Genomic DNA, 24,697 nt, shown 5'->3' with positions numbered 1-24,697 from the left:
TTCAAAGTCTTAAGCCCCAGACTGGATGAATCGACGAACGGGAGAGATAAAAACCTTAATGCAAAGCAGCTTCTATTTTTCTTTCTTTGAACTTCTATATTTGTCCGTCTATTCTCTCTGATACTTTGTTGGATTCACATAATTAATCCTGAAAAAAAAAAAAATGGAGAACAGTTTCTGCTGCTCACTTGGAGTCTGCAGTGCCATCGGTTTACAGATTTGTATGTTGCATAAAGCTTAGACTTAAAGGTTGACGTTTTTTTAGAACTAGCAGAGCATTAGTAGCATTACATACAGTGAAAATAAATACATAAATGTGTTCACAGTCGATAAATATGAAAAATAATGGAAAATGCATAATCAGAACATCTAGTTCTATGTAATAATATGATGGAGTAGTGTGTACATAATACTGATCCGTGAGAACAACACTATTAATATGCAACTATTATAAAATAAAGCATCTAGATATGTATACAGGCCAGGAAAGGAATAAATACATACATTTGATTTCCATTTATGGATTATAAAACGTAAAAGATTATGTAGCATAATTTGCATTAAGCTGCTGCTGATGATGTTGATGATGCATAACCTCCCTCCCCCCTTACCCCCGCTCATATACCTTTATATTTGACCAGCAAGATATTTTGGAATACATATATTGTCTTTAGTGCTACCTACTGTAATGCTACTATTTGCATTAAGGTTTTATTATCTCTAATGATTGTTTCTGATGTTTGTTGCCACATATTACCATTTGAATATATATTTATATATATATATATATGCATATATAGACATTACCCAGGCGGCTGACAGAGATAAGACATTGCCATGTTTGAGAAATGCACCACACATTACTTTTGTAAATACTAGTTCTACAAAACTATGTACAACACACATATAGGTAATCTTCATATCACAGTCTATTGCATAATGGTGATAATCTTTAGTTTTATAAATATTGTAAATGTACAGTCTTTAAGTGACATTTCATAATGTCCGTCTCGTTCTCAGATTCAGATATAGAAAATAAAACCATCCGATATGACCACACATCCTTCGTAAAAATAAATTAAAATAATAAAAAAACAAACATTTATTCCCTTTAATGCACAAAGGCTGTCTTGAAACGCAACGCAATTACTGCACAACACGGAGTATTGCAGATGTCGAAACCACACCTTGATTTGGTGCGCCGAGCATTTTCTGATATTATCTTTTTTCTTTCCAGTTGGTAAGAGTTTGTAGATGTGCTTTTTAAACGTTTCAGTATTTCCCAGTTTCGATTTTGCGCAAACATTTTCCACAGTGATGCCAAAAGCTGCTGAATGCTGGACTTGTTTTGTCATCTTCTCATCGAGAACAAAAATTCAACAAAAACACATTCAAAAACATCATTGCATTCCCGTACCAAAAAGGAAAAAAATCGGAACTGTAAGGAAAACGTCAACAGAAAAGAACATCTTCAGACACGTTATAGTCACATATGTTAGAGAGGAAGACTTGCGTTTATACTAGAGTTTTTTTTTTCCCATGGTCAATGCCAAATATTCTAGTTGGATTTGCACATATATATTTTGTATAATATACATTCTTAAGTTGAAGGGGAAGTGTGTCTAAAATATAGTACAAGGAAATTCTGTACAGGATAGCTATGAGGTTTTTTTTTTCTCAGAGGAAGTTGGAGGAAAAAAAATACAAGTCTTTTCCCCATTTTTTGTCTCTCCATAAAAATCAATCAAAATTTCTTTAAAAAAAAATGAATGTGAAAAAAAAAGTAAAACGGGATCATAAATTCGATGCAAACCGCATCTTGTCTTGTTCCGTCTCTGTACTGCTTAAGACTGCCGACTCTCTCCTGGAGCCTGTGGAATCCCTGTGCTGGGCACTAGAAGGCGCCATGCGCACCGGTGGTAATGCACCCGATGACATCTGCCGGAAAAGGGCAACCCTCTGTGGGACATTGGTGCGGATGCCGCTTTGCAGCACGGAGCCCGGGGCCTGGATGCCTGCCACGGATCCCATGGGTGGCTGAATGGAAGCGAGTGATTCGCCAGATGCGGGGTGTGCTCGGGCAGCCAATGAGGCCTCGTGGGGCAGTGACGGCTGCGAGGCAGAGAGGTGGCGTATGTCCTTGCTCAGGCTGCCTGACTGGAGCGCCTGTGCGCTCTTGTGGACATCGCTCCTCTGAGGGGACGCCCCTTGCAATTGCTGCGGCTGTTGTAGGGCCGGTTGTTGTTGTTGTGGTGGTGGTGGTATGGAGCCGGGTGAGGCCTGCTGGGGTAAGGTTTGCTGTACAAGGGACAGTTGGGAGGCCGTTGGCGATCCGTACTGGAATGTTCGGCCGGCTATAGGGGTCTGCACCGGGGGGCTGCAAATGGATGTGGTAAACGAACAAGGGGACATGATCGCCCCTGTCGGTTGCTGCAAGGGTGTAGGGGGATTCTGGGAAGAGGTGCTCAAGTTACCGTAAGAAACGCTCGGCGCCGAAAACGTGACGCCCTGTGAGGGCGGCACGCGGCCTGATGGGGTTATAGTGGCGGAGGTGCTGTAACTTAGTGGGGCGGCCTGCTGCTGTAATTGGTTGTTCCCAAGAATAGCAGTTGCTGTAGAGAACGGTGGCTGAGCGGGAGAGTTAATGATGGAGTTTCCAGACATCGGCGTGGAGTTCATCCCCGTGACCGATTGCTTCCGATCCACCATCATCACCATCTCTCGGTCCTGCCGGATGATCTGCTTCAGCAGCTCGTTCTCCTGTGTGTTGAAGACGCCAGCGTTCAGATCCTTCTGAAATTTCTGGAGCAGGAGTGAGTTCTTCTTCCCTATTGGGGGGTGAAACCAAAAACTAGTCAATCTTTAGTTTAGGCAGAGCAGATAACAACTAGACCAAATAGGGTAACAAAGAGTGTTGAACAGTGAGAGGAGAAGCACAAAGGTCTCACGAATGTAGAAAGGGGAGGCTAGTCTCTCATAAGTAGAGATTTTGAAGTACGACTGATGCTGGATTCCACCTCTGAGGTGCTTACCTCATATGCTTATACAATGAATCTCAATTCACATTTGTTTTTCACTATTGGTATAGTACAGTCTAAAACATCACAATCTTTGAGCACACTACAGATATTCGAAAAATATGTTTGGTTACCCTGCTGGAAAGCAAGCCTCAAGTCATTTTTAGAGCTTTTTTTTTTTAGGTATTAACTAGCTTTTCTAGGTCTCCTAGTCTGGTCAGGCTGGTCTTGTTTTAGAGGGGTTTTGAGCAATCGTAATCTGGTTAGGCTTGAAGACCACAACCAGCTAAACTTAAAGAGTTAGTTCACTCAAAAATTGTAATTGTCCCATAATTTACTCACCCTCAAGCCAGGTGTATATAACTTTCTTCTTTCAGCCAAATCAGAGTTATATTTAAAAATATCCTGACTTTTCCAAGCTTTATAGAGTGAATGGTACCATAGATTTTGATGCCCAAAAAAGTGCATCCATCCATCATAAAAGTAATCCGGCTCCAGGGGGTAAATAAAGACCTTCTGAAGCGAAGCAGTGCATTCTTTTTTCTTTTAAAGAAACATATTCATATTTATGACTTCATAAACTATCAAATAAAAATTAAAAAAATATATATATATCCGTTAACGGCTATGTGCAAATTTAGTGACCTCTGACCTGACGCATGACGTATTGAAGAATGTGGAAATGCAGAGGATAGAGCATAACAAAACACCAGTCATGAATTAGAAGTCTAAAACAGAAATGTGCCTTTAAAGAGCACCTATCATGGAATTTTGAAATGTACCTTTCATGTAATGTGTAACATAGATCTAAGTGAACAAAAACATCCTGCATAGTTTGAAATATGACAGTGCACCGTATATATAGTTATTTTCTTTCAAAAGTAAGAGTCGACTCTGAGTCATTTTTAAGAATCGTTAGAAGACCGAAGCTTTTTCTCTGACTAGATGACGTCAACTTGTCAAGTTATTTGAATACGATACGCAAACTTATTGCACTCCAAGATGCCAGTGAAAACTAGAAAACATCATGGCGACGAGACCCTGTGTTCTGAAGTGCCACTCAAAAGCAAACTTTATCATCTGACCAAGGATGAGCATTTGAAGACTAAGTGGCTTGAAGACAAACCATACATCGTCGCGACTGAGTCGTCAAATGTATGTTTCGCAATCTCAGGAAGCTTTTATTATGGACTTCTATTATGGCACATGGTATCTTCTTTGTCTGTCTGTACATGGACTACATGTGCACAGAGCGCCCTCCGGCTGCCAGTATGAATTGAAAACAACACATAAGAGACTCAATCGCTCATGATTAGGCTATATCTGCGCATTTTGAGGAAGTATTGAATAAAAAATACTCCTCTGTTTAGAAATTTGACACAGACATATGAGAATCTATCAATATGTCTCCTCATCTGCACACTTTTGAACTAAAAGCCCTGAGGGATGTTGATTTGTCGCGAGTCTTCGTGAGGAGAATAGAGGAGTTTTTTTTATGAATGAGATCAGCTGAGGCTCATATTACAATCAAACGTACAGACGCGGTTTTCATATTCATAACTCCTGACACATATTAACAAATTACTGTCACTATAAGACTTTGATGGGCGTTCCGTTTCCGAAAATATCTGCACAGACTATACCAATCACAACTGACTGGGTCATCGGACCAATCACCGCAGATTAGCGTCACTCAAAGGCGGGGTTTTGAAAAGCGAATCACTAAAGGAATCATTTGAGAATCGCTGTCAAAACAGGTAAAAATAAATGCATATTATAAGAAAACTAAAGTCTTTTTTGTCATTGCATGCATGCAAAACTGTTGTTGGGGACTTCTAAAACAATATTTGGAACATTTTAAATGCCATGATAGGTGCTCTTTAAATGAACTTTAAAGGGGGTTAACCCTTTACCCGTGGACAAGTTTGGCCAGGCTAGGAGATGAGATAGATTTGGTATGTCTAAGCTGTTTGTTTGTTTTCCAGCAGGGTATCTAGTACTACTTTAACTGAACAAACACAAAGATAATAGTGATAGTAGGATATTTTCATGAATAAAATAACCTTTATGTCATCAGCCAATGGTTCTATAAGCTTTTTATTTGATTTTATTGTGTATAAACTTAGTTGTTGTTGTAATAAGTTCATGGCTATTATTGCCTCTTCTATTAAATAGTTGCTCATTTTTATTGTCTGTCTACCCTGAAAGCTAGGCTACAGTGGATGACTAGAGTGTGACTTTGAAAACAATCACTTGGATACAAAACAATCAATGCATTCATTAAAATACATTAAAATACTTCACAAACAAATGAAAAAAGAAGTTTAAAATTAGTTAAATGTAACAGTAAAGTAAAATCGATTTAGTGCAATAAAAAGGTTAATTTACGAAGAGTGAATTTGTTTTTATGTTGATTATTATTTTTAGATCTCCATAGGCTACAAATGATGCATCAAAATATAAGTAGAATTATTGATCATTGAAATTAATAATCGTCTATTTGTGGGTTACTGTGATATCGATGTCATATTCTATAAAGTTGGAACCAGAAAAACCAACTGATTGATCAGCTAATGTTTGTAAAGAATGCTAGAAGGTGAGATTAGATATGGTGCGATCTATTCCGTTCTCTTAGTCACTATTTTACTGCTATCATAAATGAGGGATGTATCGATCTTTCCTCTTCTATACTGCCCTTTTGTACACAATAGTTGAGTAGAGCTCTATTGTTACATAAGATGACTGAGTAAGACTCTTATGAGCTGAAGGTATAAGGCAGGCTATCAATCTCTCATCCATCGCCGTAAGCGCGAATCAGGCAGGAGGCATGCTGGAGTTTTTACCATTAAAAAAAAAAAAAAGTACAGTTTCATGACCCAGCTGCTGTGTATCAAGCTGTCTGCAGTGTTGGGGGCAGAATTGTTATATACAGTGTTTAATCATTAAGGAAGGAACACTAAAATATTATATTATTCAATTTTAGGTTATGGGGGAACTTGCAAATTAGTTTTGCAGATGTGTTGCATCATAAATAATAGTCTTCAAATTTTGCAAAAGTTTGAATAATGCATTGTAAAGCATTAATAATGCGTCAATGCTACTTGCATTTTTATTTTTAGAAAAACCATGCATAAATTGTCACAACTACCTGACTGACATTAATGAAATATGAGTAAACTATTAAGAAATTACACTTGTCTTTGTGACAGCTCTGGTATTTAATAAAGTGCAGTACAGAATCTCAATCTACTAAAAATGAATAAACTTAAAATATATTGTTTTATGCTTCTAATATTATATATATATATATATATATATATATATATATATATATATATATATGAATATATGAATTATTTATTTATTTATTTACTTACTTATTTTTAAGTACTTAAAGGGTAAGTTCACCCAAATAAAATTCAATTCTGTCCTCATTTACTGTCATCATTCCAAACCCACAAGACTTCGTCCATCTTCAGAACACAAATTAAGATATTTTTAATCAAATCTGAGCTAGTTCTGTACTCTTCATTGACAGCTACACAACTACCAGTTTGATGCTTCAAAACGTTTATAAAGAAACTGTAAAACTAATCCATATGAATTGAGCGGTTTAATCCAAATTTTCTGAAGAGACACGATCGCTTTATATGATGAACAGATTGAATTTAGGCTTTTATTCACATATAAACAAACATTAATTAGCGGACATAAACAGAAGCTCAACCGAACCTGCATGAGATGCATGAGAATAAACCTCATTGGTTCTTGCGGAAGCTCAAACGTGCAGCATAACACGAGAATGAACCTCATTGGTTCTTGTGGAAGCTCAAACCTGCTGTGTAACACGAGAATGTACATCAGTGGTTCTCGCATGTCAAGCGAACATGCTTGAGCTTCTGTTGACCATAACTGTGTGGGTGTGTTGATGAATGTTTATATGGGAATAAAAGCCTTAATTAAATTAGTTCAGTGTATAACACGATTGTGTGATTATCTCTTCAAAACATTTGGACTGAACCGCTCAATTCATATGGATTAGTTTTATGATCTCTTTATGAACTTCTTGAAGCGTCAAAGTGGTGGTTGCTTAACCACCACTTTGACGTTTCAAAAAGTTCATAAAGCTGTCAATGGAGGGACAGAAATCTCTCAGATTGTATTAAAAATATCTTCATTTGTGTAATGAAAATGAGTGAAAGTCTTGCAGGTTTGGAACAACCTAAGGGTGAGCAATTAATGACAGAATTTTCATTTTTGGGTGAACTATCCCCTAAAAATTTTTACTTCTTAAACCATGGGATTGAAGTACATTCCCTCATTAAATATGTTAGTACAGTATTTTGCACATTTTCAGATTTTGAAATACTTTTTTTCTGCTTAAAATCAATTTTTTTAAATGATGTTTTTGTATAAATTATATGATTGTGGTTTGGTTTGCTTTGCGTCTTAAATCTTTATTTAAGTTTTTTTTATTTATTTATTGATTAACCCCATGGAAAAATGAATGGGAAAAAAGACTTTAATGCAATATGAAAATAATCCTTTTCTTGTATAGACACTACTTAGCCAAAAGTATGTGGACATAAGCCATCAGCACCAGATGGATGATGGTTTAAACTAAAATAAGAACAATATGATCTGCTATCCAGAACATAATGTGGTGACACAGAATCGTAACTGTCAGGATGAAATAATTTAAATACTCTTTCCTAATAACTGTAATACGTACATTTAATTTGAGACCGTTCCCATAGGGGGGAAGCAATCAATAACCAATAACGAAGAGCTTCAGCACTGTCATTTGTTGTTAGCTGAGGCAGAAAATGAGCGATATCTTGTGTCACTGGAGAAAGAAAGGGGCTCCTGAGGATGAACAAGTCTGGTCTGGACAGGAACACTTATTCAGGGAGACATGAATAACGTGTACATAATCGGGGAAAGGACAAAGACCTCCCTGGAGACTTCTTTTAGGTTTTACAGGCCTGTCGTGTCCTTGCATATCCAAATATGCACAATTTCCTTGTTCACAGTGCGTATCGACTAGTCTGCTAGCTGTAAACATGGCTGGATGAGTTTTGTAAAGAGGAAGTCAGACCTGTGATGCATTTTGTCATGGGGGGAAAATATTGACTGATTGTCCCTGATGTTTGCAACCCACCCTGAGGAAATGGCCTTTGTGCGTTCGTTCTCAGAAGGCAAAGGCCATGAAGTGTAATCTACTGGCAGCCACAGTGAAATAAATCCAGATGAACATTGAGGAGACTACAGTCTACTTCTAAATAAACACGCACTGCATGTCTACAGACTTACGTGATGTCTGTAAAGAAGTTTGGAGGTATCATGAATTCTGTGAATGAGGAGTTGATCAAAAACATGTTATTCATAGGACTCTAAAGGGCCAGTGGAGAAGGGGATCTAGACAAGGTCCATCCAGATCAATGGGTTTAACATGTTTTATTCAACCTTTATTTAACCAGGCAAGTCACTTAAGAACAAGTTCTTATTTCCAACAGCCTGGCATGGTACATGTTCTCTGACACCGTGCAGGAACTTTCACTTGGTATGCCATGTTTTATTGACCAGGTCTTGCCATTCATCTACAGGGATTTCTGCAGGAAATTATATAGTCTTAGGTTACCCGGGCATAAACCTAAGAATTAGGCATTTAGTAACCCAAAAAGTATTTAGACACTTAAGTCACATTTAATATGTAAGAATGTGATAGCATTGCATATGAAAATATGAATGCAATCTCAAGCCAATGTGATTTCAGTAATTGCAGGTGTTTGCACATTTGCATGTATTTGCTTAGACACTAAATCATAGGCATTACTAACATGTTGACAGCCTCTAAAACAGTATGCATTTTAGATAAAGCAACTTCAGAGACCTACAAATGTTGATTTTATTGTATTTAATTAATGGCATTAATTAGATATGTTTAGTGCCACCACATATATACACCGAACAGGCATAACATTATGACCACCTTCCTAATATTGTGTTGGTCCCCCTTTTGCTACCTGACTGGTCTGCGGCTATTCAGCCCCATATGCAACAAACTGGATTGCACTGTGTATTCTGACACCTTTCTATCAGAATCACCATTAACTTCTTGAGCAATTTGAGCAACAGTAGCTCGTCTGTTTGATCGGACCACACAGGCCAGCCTTCGCTCCCCACGTGCATTAATGAGCCTTGGCCGCCCATGACCCTCTCGCCGGTTCACCACTGTTCCTTCCTTGGACCACTTTTGATAGATACTGACCACTGCAGACCGAGAACACCCCACAAGAGCTGCAGTTTTGGAGATGCTCTGACTTAGTCGTCTAGCCATAACAATTTGGCCCTTGTCAAACTCGCTCAAATCCTTACACTTCCCCAGTTTTCCTGCTTCTAACACATCAACTTTGAGGACAAAATGTTCACTTGCTGCCTAATATATCCCACTCACTAACAGGTGCCGTGATGAAGAGATAATCAGTGTTATTCACTTCGTCATAATGTTATGCCTGATCAGTATATATATATATATATACACGTGTGTGTGTGTGTTATGCTTTAGATGCTGTATATTTAGATGCTGTTTCACTGTATATGCAACTGCACAAAAATACCTTCTTTTTTTTCTCAAATATTGAACATTTTTTAAATGTATCACATATGTTTTCTTAAAGAATTTAATGAGAAATTTTAGTTATGTAATATAATAATTTGTTGGCAGACTTTGGTGTTTTCGCAAAACCAAGAATTTTAGACCAGTGCTCAGTTTTAAGCAAAACTCTCAATTTCATCTCAGTCTCATAATTGAGATCTCTCTTTCCTGTGGGGAGTTTTGGCAAAAATATCATTTGACAGAGTGCCACAACATTTGATTGTGAGCAAGAAAATATTTATAAAAAAGACATTCTGAACATTGCCTTAGCATCGATTTCACAGTAACCCACAATCTCTTTCAGAACAAAACCTATTACATGGGGCTTGTACGGAGAAACACGAATTCCCATAGAATGTTCTTAGACATTCAGTAGAACGGAACATTCCATTTCACCTCTAAGCTTGACGGCCTCCGCTGAGACACATTAGCCCTCTGCCGCATCCTTCTGGGGCTGAATGGGGATATTGGGCTTCATTTCTCTCTATCTGTGTCACTAAAGATGCCTAATAACCTGGAGTCTGCCTCCCATTCTCTAATTAATGAGTGGAACACAGTGAGCCGTGAACGTGGCACACCATTGAGCTCAAGCACCTTGCCAGGTGGCCGCCATGACGTTTGGACCGCGGATATAAATAGGCTGGGACAAAGCTGCCTGTTTTAGCTTCTGTTGCTAACAGGAAAAAAAAAAACTGTTAACTACTTTTGATATGACTGTTATCTGAGTTTGTAAATGGATGTTCCTAAGCTCAACCTGGAAATATCAGAGAATTTCAAAGTAAGGCCAGCTCTAAAATATTTATTTCGCTCTTTGTGAGTGCAAAAGAGTAAAAAACAACTAAAAGTAATGGAAATTCTTTGGTCTAAATGTGTGGGAGCTCTATGTTTGAAAGATCACAAACTATAACTAGCGATGAGGCTACAATCTTCAGCAGTTAATTTTTTTTTTTTTTGTAATCTTGTAGCTTTTTCATTAACAAGATACTTTTTTCAACAAGTAACTTTTTTTAAAGGTGTTGTATGTTGCTAATCTAAACTGTCCTTTTCTCTCTATTTCATACTTTAGTGTCATGAAAGTCCAAAATATTGTAGTGAATCAGTTTGTTTGAACTGAAAATAATAATAATAATAATAATAATAACACTGTCTGAGTACCACTTTAGGTTATTTTTATGATTAAATGTATATATTAGGGTGTTTTTTTTTGTTTAACTTAAAGGATTAGTTCACTTCAAAATGAAACTGCCCTGATATTTTACTCACCCCCATCTCATCCAAGATGTTCATGTCTTTCTTTCTTCAGTCGAAAAGAAATTACTTTCTTTTGAGGATAACATTCCTGGATTTTTCTCTCCACCATTGATTCCCATTGAAACCAAAATGTTGAAGGTCCAAATCAATGCAGTTTCAAAGCGCTTCGAAGGGCTCTGCACGATCCCAGACGACGAATAGGGTCTTATCTAGCGAAACGATTGGTCATTTTCAAAAAAAATTTTTTTTTACATACTTTTTAACCTAAATTGCTCATCTTGCGCAATCACGTCAAAAACGTCACACTAGACAGGAGGAAGTACCGCCCCCGTGTTTACAAAGCGCTTGTGTGAAAACTAATACAAACACCCAGTAGCAAAAAAAAAAAAAAGGTAAAACAATGATGTCGGATGATTTTAAAGTCAAAGATGGAGTGTTTTCTGGTAAAGGCCGTTTGTATTAGTCCTTGCATGTTCGCTTGGGGCAGTACTTCCGCCTACGTCTAGTGTGACCTTTTCGACGTGATTACGCAATCGCTGGCGATTTTTTTGAAAATGACTGATCGTTTCGCTAGATAAGACTCTATTCCTCGTCTGGGGTTGTGCAAAGCCTCTGAAGCCCTTCGAAGCGCTTTGAAACTGCATGGATTTGGACCTTCAACATTTTGGTTTCCATCGAAGTCAAGGGTGGAGAGGAAAATCCTGGAATATTCTCCTCAAAAAACGTATTTTCTTTTCGACTGAAGAAAGAAAGACATGAACATCTTGGATGAGATGGGGGTGAGTAAAATATCAGGAAATTTTTATTTTGAAGTGAACTAATCCTTTAAGTTTAAATAATATAATTTGATACATTTAATAACGTACTGCCCCTTAGCTGCTTTCCATAACTATAAATATTTAAAGTGGCTTGAGTATAAATTTAAATTAACTACCTTAAATCGGCTTAGCAAGCTACAATTTTAAGGCATCTTTCCCCCCACTATTAAAGGTACAGACAAAATAATAATTAACAACAGAATGAAGCATATTTTGTGTTTAGCAACATCATCATAACAAGCAGCAGCGTTGTTATCATTATGGTTATTTTCTTGCAGTAAAAACCTTAAGTGAAGCACACTTTTTGGAAATTTCTTGAACTGATCAAATAGTATGCATGCATTGGTTATCATAAAGACAGATATACGATAAATGCCCAAACATGACAGGGAATAGACTATAAAAAGTACTTGCCTTGACTTTAACAGTAACATGCAACCAATTGTTTTTACTTACAATGGCTTTTTATTCATTTGATTTAACCTTCGTTTTGAGGTCCACTGGTGCACTGAACACATGCTGGCTGCCTTAAGCCTGTGGATCGTTTCAGATGTGAGGGGGGGAAAATCTGGATCGTCATGAGGAATTTACCTGCTGCCTACTGGTCGGCCAGGACACTCTTGAAAACGAGATGAGCTCATCTCAAGAGGGGCTCCTGGTCAAATAATTTTTAAATAAAGATAGATACATCAATTGTACAACATGTCATTCTGGTTAATGCATGGTAACTTTTGTTTTCTTTTTTTGTCAAATTCTTTTGCTTAGGACGAGACAAGCATTTGCAGTCCAAAAAACAGTACATGGAGCACCAATCATGTCACGGTCCGTATTTTTCCCTTGTATGAGACAAGACCCCTTGTTTTAGTTTGATTAATGTCAAATCAAAAGTGCTGGCAACTTGCAGTGGCAATCTAGTACAAGCCCGTTCTCCACATGAAAGGACAAACGCACGTCTTTGCTTTGTTTACACCCCTCATCTCACGTTATGACTGACGTTTAAAGGGTGAAAACGTCAATGCCACAAACAGAGATGGGTGTAGATCGAATCCGAGTTTGGAATTCGGAGAGCGTAATGAGTGTTGTCGAATTGGGGGTTCGTTTAATTTATTTTGACTTGATGTGATTGGCCTGATCACATCAATTCTTATCTGTTATTGATTAGTTATGACGTGCATGTCACAATAGTGTGGGCATATTGATCCAAACCAATCCAATCCAACTTTTAGTGCAAGGCAAGTCAATAGCATCATGCCAGAATTTAGCAAATAAACAAAACAAAAAAAACAACTGAACGAAAGAAAAAGGTTAAAATAACACTAGAACCTATATCTAAAATTAACTTTTTTTTTTAATAAGGTATGGATGCAGGCAAGCAGGTGCTAAAATTTATCAATCACAATGACCATATAATGGAACTTAAAAAGGGATATTCTGTTTTATATTTCTAGCGTTTTGTTTCATGCACTCAAGTTGTGAAATTATGCAGGGCTTCATGCTATATTAGTGTACGTCATAACCATTTCATATGCTTAGAGGAGAAACATTTACTTTGAGTTTTCAGGTCACATCTTAAATTATCTTCTGGTTTTATCTTATGAACTGTGAGATCAAAAGATAAAAAAAGAAAGAAAGAAACAAGACATTTTTATACTGGTGTATTCAGTAATCATACCCCTGATTAAAAGAAGATATTTTTGGAGTTATGCTTGGATGTGACCACTGAATTTAAGATGCATTTGTGCTTCACTTCAAATCTGGTCTGTCACAAACTAGACATTATTATTGAGTAAAGATTCATGGAGATGTTGGGTGAAAAGTAACAAGGCTCATGCTCAAGACCCTATTTTAAACCCTAGTGACAGAATTCAATTGAATAGTACAAAAAAAAGGTCATAGACCATACCCATTGAATGGTGCAGAACATCAAACCGATGTTCTACGAATGTTCAGAATGCACTAGCTCACATTTGAATTCCACACAATTCAAATTGATGATGGACGGTGGCCTGTATCTCAACAATGAGACAAAGACTAAAATATGCAGCATTACAGAACCTGAAGTCTCTGTCTTAAGACAGCTTGAATAAAATCCCTTTTTTATTTTCCATTGTTCCTTTGAAACTGGTTGAAAGAGAAATCCGTCTTTTCAGTCTATTTCTATGAAGTAAGTGTGAGTGATAATGGATTTGTGTTTAGTGGGGAAATGTTAAAGTACATCAAGCCTGGTTTAAAAAAAAAGTACATTACATATTTTAGCATAGTACAAAAATAATACTACTTTTAGGATGTTTTCATGGAGAAGAACATTCAGTAGATGAGGTGGGGGTAAGGTGTTGCTGATTTCCTTTTATATATGATATTTTAGATGTTAATGTTGTCCTTTAATGAATATTAGTGTGATTCATGCAAATTTTGCACAAATTAACTTTGAAAAAAATTAATTTGGAAAATAAACCTTCGCTGCTTTGGAGCAATATGTTTTGTGAGAAGAAAACTTTACAATAGAGTTCATTTCGTTAACATTAGTTAATCCATTGGGTATCATGAACAACATTTTTTTATCTAGTATTTATCAATTTAAGGCACAATATGTAAGATTTTTTGGATTAAAATGTTCAAAAACCACTAGAGAAATTTTATATATTTTGTTGACTTGTGTACTTACATTATCCCAAATGTTTCCAAGAATGTTTAAATCCAGAGAAATAAGCCATTTTAACCAGGACACGAACTGTGTCCGTGCGTCGCCTATCAATGACATCATACCCGCGTTACGATTTCCGTTTTTATTTTGTAGAAACCATGGAAACACCAAAGACGCTTTAATATATTATGTTTTTTTTAGACAGGTGAGCAACTGTTTGGACAAAAAACTAACCATTGTTATATAGCTTAACACCATTAGTCTTATTGTTTAAATCTCGTTTTCTTGAATAACCGTGAGCACCATACCATACCGAGTTTTACCATGCCTAATATCAATCTAGCTTACTGCAGTGTGCAACAAGTGTCTCATAGTAGCAGCTGAGCGAATACACAGAGAAGCATTATAACATAACTTTCAACACACTCAAATAATGTATCTAATATTATAAACCAGCACTGCGTACGCATGAGAAGAAAAAGCGGAAGCGGTCGTCTGCAGCATAATAAAAGCTCAGCGAAATCCAAGCGTCATCAAGCTACGCCTTTGTATTGAATAAGTTACCTCTAGCAGCGAAAAATTACATATTGTGGCTTTAATGTTCATTTATAAATATACAATTGTTCATTTATTTATTCATGTTCATTTAAATGACATTGTTAAAGGTATAGTTTACCCAAAAAAGTAACATTTTGTCATCATTAATTCATCCTCATGTTGTTCCAAAACCTGTATGAATTTCTTTCTTCTTTCGAACATAAAAGATTATATTTTGAAGAATATTTGTAACCAGACAGTTGATGGCACCCATGCCAGTTGATGGCACCCCAACCCCCCCCCCCCCCCCACTATGGAAGTCAATGGGGTCCATCAACTGTCTGGTTACCTACATTCTTCTTTTTTGTTCAACATAAGAAAGAAACTCATATACAGTGCATCCGGGAAGTATTCACAGTGCATCACTTTTCCAGCATTTTGTTATGTTACATCCTTATTCCAAAATGGATTGAATTAATTATTTTCCTCAAAATTCTACAATCAGTACCCCTTAATGACATCGTGAAAGAATTTGGTTTGAAATCTTTGCAAATTTATTAAAAAAGAAAAAATCACATAAGTACATAAGTATTCACAGCCTTGGCAATGACGTGCATCCTGTTTCCACTGATCATCCTTGAGATGTTTCCACAACTTGTGGTAAATTCAGTTGATTGGACATGATTTGGAAAGGCACACACCTGCCTATATAAGGTCCCACAGTTAACAGTCTGTAGACCTCCGAGACAGGATTGTATCGAAGCACAGATCTGGGGAAGGGTACAGAAAAAATTCTGCCGCATTGAAGGTCCCAATGAGCACAGTGGCCTCCATCATCCATAAATGGAAGAAGTTTGGAACCACCAGGACTCTTCCTAGAGCTGACCGCCCGGCCAAACTGAGCGATCGGGGGAGAAGGGCCTTAGTCAGGGAGGTGACCAAGAACCCGATGGTCACTCTGACAGAGCTCCAGCGTTTCTCTGTGGAGAGAGGAGAACCTTCCAGAAGAACAACCATCTCTGCAGCACTCCACCAATCAGGCCTGTGTGCTAGAGTGGCCAGACGTAAGGCACTCCTCAGTAAAAGGCACCTGAAGGACTCTCAGACTATGAGAAACAAAATTCTCTGGTCTGATGAAACAAAGATTGAACTCTTTGACCTGAATGGCAAGCGTCATGGCACTAGGCACGTACATTGCTGCAAAGATGAATGCCGCAATGTACAGAGACCTCCTTGATGAAAACCTGCTCCAGAGCACTCTGGACCTCAGACTGGGGCGAAGGGTCATCTTCCAACAGGACAACGACCCTAATTCACAACTCTGTGAATGTCCTTGAGTGGCCCAGCCAGAGCCCAAACCCGAACCCGACTGAACATCTCTGGAGAGATCTGAAAATGGTTGTGCACCGACGCTCCCCATCGAACCTGATGGAGCTTGAGAGGTCCTGCAAAGAAGAACGGGAGAAACTGCCCAAAAATAGGTGTGCCAAGCTTGTAGCATCATACTCAAAAAGACTTTGGTGCCAAAGGTGCTTCAACAAAGTATCGAGCAAAGGTTGTGAATACTTATGTACATGTGATTTTTATTTTATTTTTAATAAATTTGCAAAGATTTCAAACAAGCTTCTTTCACGTTGTCATTATGGGAAATTGTTCGTAGAATTTTAAGGAAAATAATGAATTGAATCCATTTTGGAACATAACAAAATGTGGAAAAAGTGAAGCGCTGTGAATACTTTCCGTATGCACTGTAGGATTGGAACAACTTGAGGGTGTGTGAGTAATGACAAATTGTTCATTTTTGGCTGAACTATCCCTTTAATGTATGCAATTTGAAATGCTTTAATACATTTTGCTGTAAAAATACTAATCTGTGTTAGTTCATGATGCCTAATGCATAAACTAATGTTAAAAAAATGTATCCTCATTATAAAGTATATGAAGTTACCATAAATTAAATTAAACTGAATTATTATTATTATTTTTAACATTTTAACATTTCTGTGCTCTGAGGAAAAAAAACAAGTAAATAAATAGAATAAAGTAAGCACTTTAAATGGGCAGGGACTACACTAACATGTGAAGAACTGGTCCTAATTTATAGTTAATTATTCAAGCCCTTGCCCTTTAGTGCACCAGCTCAAAACCCCTCTAGGGGGCGCTCTGCTGCTGCTAGGGTCAAGGGAGGGGGCGGGGTGGTGCTCATACCCAGGTGTGCGGGGTGGGGGAGTGGAACGGAGGCTCATGCTGGTGAGGGTTTGCCTCCGTCCACCCTCCATGCTTCCATTTGGGGATGACATTGAACCAAAACCAGCAGGGCGAGCGGCCCCGGGCAGGACGGCTACATGCACTGTCGCTTACCGACACACCACTCAGTTACATTTATTTGCCATTAGTTTTAACGGTTTGTAAAGAATATAATCCAAACGAAACACTTGGACAAAGAAAAAAAAAAAAGAGAAAACAAGGGAGCATATATACACGTCATGCAACACAATGGTAGATGATTGAGGTGCGATGAAGGACAGGACAAACGCGCAACAAACACACACAAGGTTCAGGCATTAGACTAGAAAAGGAGGCGAGGGTTGGGTTTCTGGTCTTACCGATGCGGTCCAAGCGGTCGATAGCCACGGTTTCGAAAGCGCGGCGCATCATGGGATATTCCTCCAAGACTTCGTTGAAATGGTCCACAGACAGCGAGAAAAGTCTGCAGTAGGTGTCAGCGCGGACGCTAGCTGTACGACGACCTTTCGTCAACAGGCAGATCTCTGTGGGAAAGAGATGAATCAAACATATTACATGTTTTATATAATGGAGGTCAGTAGTCGGACAAGGAGGCCGGCTGAGCAATCTTCAAGGCTACATGGATTAGCAGGAGAGCTAACCTTGAATAAAAGAAAAGGTTAGCATATAAACATAGCATGAGGGTGTGAATTCCCATAATGTATTCAGTTGAATAAGTTATGTGGTGGGTGGTGCTTTTTATTCACTTTAAATATTCTATGATATACAGTATATATAAAGATCACCTTTACTTGATTGTGTCTGCAATGCTTTTCATGTGTAGGTCATGTGGCGAATTCAGCATTTAGCTGTGTGCTGAAGCTCAAATGCAAGTCATGTGATAATGTTTACTGTTTAATGATGTATCACGGCGTTCTGATATGAAGTACAGCTTTTAGCAGTTTTGTGTAACTAGAGAATTAACTGAACGTCTCTCATTTATTGAGCTGTTCTTAGAGAGCTGTGTTGTGTAGTTTTGATTTAGTAAGCTTGAGGTATCCAAAAACATGTTTCTTTTCTTTTGTAATTAAGACCTTTCAACCACTTTTTGTCTTTTCAATGACACATTTTCAGAAGTTGAAGAAGAACGGTGAGCCAAGTCAGCTTTTCAAGTGTAAGTGCTAAAAGTGCGGAGAAATTATTCCTGTGCTTCAAATGTATTTGTGGTTGTTAGTACATCAAGGGTACATCATTAAGGATAAGGCTAACATGTCAGGTGTAGTATGCCTGGGAATGTATTTGTATTATACTCCTGTATGTATTACAGACATTTTTGAGTAATAACAACAACAACAACAACAACAACAATTATTATTATTATTATTATAGTATTTATATTTATAAATATTTGATTCTTCATAAATATTATTATTATTAATATTATTATAATACAAACACTAAATAAAATGTAAATATAAAACAAATAATAATAATAATAATAATAATAATAATAATAATAATAATAATAATATATTTAAAGATCACCATTATCATTATTAATTATTATTATTATTTTGTTTGATTGTATAATAATACAAATAACAGTTTATTTATTGTTTGTATAATAATAATTTATAGTATTTATAAATATAAAAAATATTATAATTATTATTCAAACAGTAAATCAAATATTGTTAATATTTTTATTATACAAACAAACATTAAAATGTAATAATAATGTGTTTGTATAATAATAATAATAATAATAATAACAATAACATCAATATCAATAATACAATTGATATGAATTAATAGTAAAGTATTTTTATTAAATTATTTATCATTATTATTATTATTATTATTATTGTTATACATACATACATACATACATACATACATACATACATACATACATACATACATACATACATACATACATACATACATACATACATACATACATACATACATACATACATACATTCAATAAACATGTTATGTATACTATTATACAATAAAAAAATCAAACATAATTGTTTGTATAAATAATAATATAATAATTATTATTATATTATTAATTATTATTGTTATTATTTACATTATCAATATTATAGTATTTATATTTTATAGTTTTATATTTAATATTTTATATTTTATAATTTATAAATATTGTTATTTATATTCTTATACAAACAAAGACACAAAATCAAACATAATAATCTTCTTGTTATTATTATTATTATTATTATTATTAATATGTAAATATGTTTTATTGTATTTCAGCTATTTTTAATTAGTCAAAATGTATTACTATATGTAGGCTGTATATCAGGTTTGTATGTATTTGTTTTACAGACCTGCATACCTAAAAATGCATCTCATCAGCAAGAAGTGAGCGTGTTTTCATTGAATGCAGTGCACACAGTGTCTCACAGAGAGATTTGTAATGAACCTTGTCAATACTGAGTCATCAATGACAGTGTAATCTTGTACACAATTTGGCTTAATCTGCCCTGAGGGGGAAACGTCTTTAGTGCTTAGAGAAGATCTCATGCAAATGGTCCTGTCTTTCACCTTGAGATATGCATGAGAATACGTTATATATCATTTCTGTAAGCTTGAGCTGGAGTAAATAACATATGACTACTAATTCTTTGAATATACTTGCTGTACATGCTGTACAAAATGACAGATTTTAGCCTAGATTTTTAGTCAAGAGATGATACCCTTGACATTTTGTCCTGGACTGGAAAAAAATGCTGTGGAAAAAGTCTGTGTAGCCCGCGGGACATGCTAACAACACTCTCCAGCTGGGAGTGGGAACAAGGTGTTGGAGTGTTGTGCCATCTCTCTTGCGTCATGTGGTGCAGTATAAAGGTGACGGTGGCAAAAGTACTTTGCACTTGCTATTCTATTTCTAATTGGTTCATTAGCCTCAAATGTCACTGTAATGTAAATTTTCACCGCCCAATAACAGCGACCGAAAAGTCAAGAGAGATGGAGAGAGTTCTAAAGCAACAACATGATGAAACGTTAAGACATTTCAGATTCCGGTAGTAATTGTCTTACTATGCACGTCTGTGGCCGACTGCCAAGAGTGGATGAGTGCCTGAACGAGTTAGCGCCTATGCTAGCAAATGTGTGAAGGTGTCTCTCTCACCCTCACGAAAGAGCATCCAATCAACTTGCCCTCCTCTCGGGCCTCTGCAAATGGAAATGACACTTGACCTCAGAGCCTTGGATGTCCGTCGGTTTGGCACGTATCCCAGTTGTGAGCTAACAAATGGGGTTTGCCTAATTTATAGTGATCAAACGCCTCACCTTAACCGCCCTCACCTTACAGCACACTGCCAGCACTTCACTTTACTTACACAGATGCTTTAAACCACTGCATGTCTTTTACACAACAAAATCAGTACCAAGGTTTTGCATTTATTGACTCAAATACCTGCTATTCTAATTTCACCTGGCCAGTTTTCATTTCAGTGATGACACTAATAATATAATAAAAATACTGTAATAATAATAATAATAATAATAATAATAATAATAATTTGTATTGATTTGTTATTATTATTATTATTATTATTATTATTATTATTAATATTAATAAATAAAAATAAAACAGTTTTTTTTATTATTATTATTATTATTATTATTATTATTATTATTATTATGCATCTATTTTAATAAAAAATTATATAAAAACAGTTTTATTTGTATTTAATAATACTAATAATAATAATAATAATAATAATAATAATAATAATAATAATAATAATAATAATAATAATAATAACAAATCAATACAAATTATTATTATTATTATTATTATTATTATTATTATTATTATTATTATTATACGTTTCATTATTATTATTATTATTACATAAAATATAATAATAATTTGTATATCTTCTTATTTAGCATTTATTTTTAATAATACAAAAATCTGTTTTTATTTGTATTTATTAATAATAATATAAGATGCAATAATAATAATAATAAAATATATACATTTGTATTTATTATTATTATTAATAATAATAATACATTTTTATTTAGTTCCATTTGTATTTAATAATAATAATAATAATAGAATATAAAATGTTTTGCATTTATTATTATTATTATTATTATTATTATTATTATTATTATTATTATTATTATTATTATTATGAATAATAACAATAATAGATACAAATGTTTATTTATATTATAAATACATTTAATCTATTTATTATGACTGAATAATAATAAATAAAATATAATAATAATTAAAAATCTGTTATTTGTATTTATGAATAATAATTCTTATAAAATTGTATTATTATTATCCATAATGATAATAATAATATAAGAAGCAATAATAATACTAAAATATATACATTTGTATTTATTATTAATAATAATACATTTTATTTAGTTTCATTTGTGTTTATTATTATTATTAATAATAATACATATTTTTAATTTAATTTGTATTTATTGTTATTGTTATTAATAATAATAATAAATACAAATAATTACAATAATGTTATTATATAATAGTTTTGAGATTTTTGAGTAAATAATTTGTATTTTATTTTAGCAATTTTGAATTAGTCAAATTGTATTACTATGTACACTCTAAAAAAAAAGGCTCGTAATCATAGGGGAACCTTTTTTAGTGCTATATAGCACCAATTTTGGTGCTTCAGTGGTTCTTCAGCGGTTCTTCAGAGGTGCTATATAGCACCTTAGTCAAAGAACCGGTGAAGAACCTCTGAAGAACTGGTGAAGAACCACTGAAGAACCGCTGAAGAACCGCTGAAGAACCACTGAAGCACCAAAAATGGTGCTATACAGCACTAAAAAAGGTTCCCCTATGATTACGAGCCAAGAACTATTTTTGGTGCCATATAGAACCTTTTTTTTTTTAGAGTGTATATATCAGCATTATCCTGGCACCGGCCACCCTTCTCTTTTCAGAGTTCTGTATCAGCATCGGTCACTGAAAAACCACTGGTGGACAACTACACTAGACGCAGTTTGACTTGACGTGACTCATTAATAAATGTGTCAGTTGGGTTGTCCTGCATGTTTACCTTTTATCTTCTTAATTTAGGACCAATGTCAATGTGTGTTCAGTTTCTATCAGAACGCATTGAGGAGGAAGAGATTTTCTGACACCGCCAGCAGCGTCGACACACGTACGCCCTGGTGTATCCACACACACACACATGCCAGCACCATTCCTGCTATGGGCCAAAATACCCGTAGCAGATGGTTTTCCACTGGAGCAGGTGGCTGGCATCGCAGTGCACCCATGCTAGAGCAGGCACAACCTTCATGAATCGTGAGGAAAAATGTTTTAATTTCAAATTTTGGTCCCCACACTCGTACAGCTTAACACTGAAGAACATGTGACATCAAGGTCATTTGTGACATAATCTCTGAATTATAAAACACTGTATGGCTGTACTCTTGAGTTAAAACAAGAGCTTAGAAGCTTGTGTTTCTACATGTCTTGTCCGTTTTACTTTGGTCCATCAGTACAACATGATGCACTAACAGAATTTGCTTTGCATTGGTTAAGGTTAAGGTTTCTATTTTTTTTTTTCTTTGATTGTGGTGCAATTGTGTCCTAAAAAAACATTGTCCTAAATTCGGTTGTCTTTGACTTGTATAGCTTATTCAGCACCTTGTGTGTAATTCAGCAAGATTGTAAATAGTTTTGTAAATCTGTTTGTGAGTTTTCAACTGACCTCCAAAGTAGGATCCGTCGGTGAGTTTCAGCTCTTTGTTGAATTTGGTTATGACGCTGGCCACTCCATGCTGTATGAAGTACATCTTTTTACCCACGGTTCCCTCTCGAATAATGTAATCGTTGGGCTGGAAGACCTCAAACTTTAGTTTACTCAGCATTCCCGTCACAAAGTTAGGGTCTGCATTCGCGAACAGGGGCATAGTGGCCACCAACTTACGGCAGTTGAAGTTCACAATTTCCTATGGAACAAAACAGAAAGAAAACACGATCAACAAACATACAATGGTTAAAAAAAAATATTTAAGACAGTATTTTTGATAACAACATAAAAAGGTGTAATATAAACAAAACTTTATATTTGCTTATTAATTAGTTCATTAATTCATTAAAGGGTAACTTCAGTGATTTAGCATTAGGCTTTGTATCAGAAACCCGGCAGTATATTCAAATGATGGTACTTTCCCCCCTCATATCCCCCTGAGACGAGAGAATTATGCATTTTATTTCTAGAAAAAATCCTCAGATGATGCAAATATCGTCATTTTGCATCATCTGAGAATTTTTGGCCAGAGGCTAGAGACTACAGGAGCTATTTCCGCTTGTTTTCAACCCCCCCCCACAGGGGAGGGATCTCACTCACAGAATGTAAATGCGCACGGCCGCTCGGCTCGGGCATTCATTACGGTGCGGTGCGGAGCAAAGTGAGTGTTTCAACTTTTCAATGAATTCCTATAAAAGTTTAGCTTCTATATGCGATCTGTAAACGCACCAGACTGGACATGCGCCGAGAATGACAGCCGCGCTTACCTCAGCTCTGCTCAGCTCTTCGCTCTCGTGATGAATTAAATCTGACTCCTGCTGCGTTTGTGCCGTGACTTTCGTTCAGCTCAGTCACACTTTATTGAAAAGACACGTTCAGTTTTTAAAGGGGCTATATGCGTTTTTCTGAAATTTAAACTCGCGACTGACACCTGTGGCCAAAAAACAGAACTGCTCTCATTTTCTGCTCGCTCTCGCAGCGGTGGTGACGTCACATCCGCAGACAGCGCGGGAAAAAACGACCCGCCAGAAAATAGGAAAAATAGGATACAGGCTTATAGGTGCACCCACTGTGAGCGGACAAGGTGTCAGTATGCTCATCAGGAGATGTTTGAGTCATAAATGGTAAAATAAAAAGGCTATTGTTACGTTTATTTTGGGGAAAAAGTTGCATATAGCCCCATTAATTGTAGTGTCTATTCTCTAACTGAAAGAAATTATTTTATTACTATGAATATCAAAACCACGTTGGGGGGCGGTGCCACGGTGGGCAAGTGATAACCAGTAGCCGTGGCTTTGGGAGTGGCCTTGTAGGGCAGCGAAGCAAGTGCATTCTGGGAGTTGTTGTCTTTCATCCACATTAGATACAAATACATTTTCTGTCTTTTCTCGGTCTAGAAGGCACCAAATTCAAAAGTAATTTCACATTTCTACTACATAAATGACACAGTTTAAATACACATTTATCTTCCCAGCGCTGAAGTGCCGCTTTAATTTATCTATTTACTATTTTAATGTTTTTGCTGTGTTATATACATGTATAGTTAAAATGCATCTCAATATTTATATCGGCAAGGCTGTATTTACATTTTGAATCACTATGTTGCTTAATTTTATATGTACAATTTTTTATGTGCGACAAAACGGAAACGACAGTTGACAACTGAACAGTAATGCAAAAAAAAAATGCATTTGACTTTTTTTGTAAAATGAACCAAAAAGGTGTAATATAATTATTATTTATAGTAAGAGTATTAT

At 35.9% G+C, this 24,697-nt stretch overlaps 1 protein-coding gene across 2 annotated transcripts in view; it reads right to left on the bottom strand.

The window, feature by feature from the left end:
- Positions 1 to 1,234: 1,234 nt before the first annotated feature.
- hcn1 (hyperpolarization activated cyclic nucleotide-gated potassium channel 1) overlaps positions 1,235 to 24,697 on the bottom strand; it is a 144,863-nt gene continuing 121,400 nt past the window's right edge. Inside the window, exons 6-9 of one of the 2 annotated variants that reach the window (XM_079834945.1) lie at positions 22,899 to 23,139; positions 17,532 to 17,696; positions 8,331 to 8,367; positions 1,240 to 2,828 (exon numbers count right to left, since the gene is read on the bottom strand). In XM_079834945.1, coding sequence (XP_079691071.1) covers positions 2,642 to 2,828; positions 8,331 to 8,367; positions 17,532 to 17,696; positions 22,899 to 23,139 — 630 coding nt within the window. In that variant the 3' untranslated portion in view covers positions 1,240 to 2,641. Of the gene's footprint in view, positions 2,829 to 8,330; positions 8,368 to 17,531; positions 17,697 to 22,898; positions 23,140 to 24,697 lie in introns of both variants that reach the window. The other variant, XM_079834944.1, reaches the window with a different exon arrangement.

Source organism: Gobio gobio (genome assembly GCF_949357685.1).
Source record: "Gobio gobio genome assembly, chromosome: 14".
Lineage (NCBI taxonomy): Eukaryota > Metazoa > Chordata > Actinopteri > Cypriniformes > Gobionidae > Gobio > Gobio gobio.
This window is presented reverse-complemented; position numbering and strand designations above follow the sequence as displayed.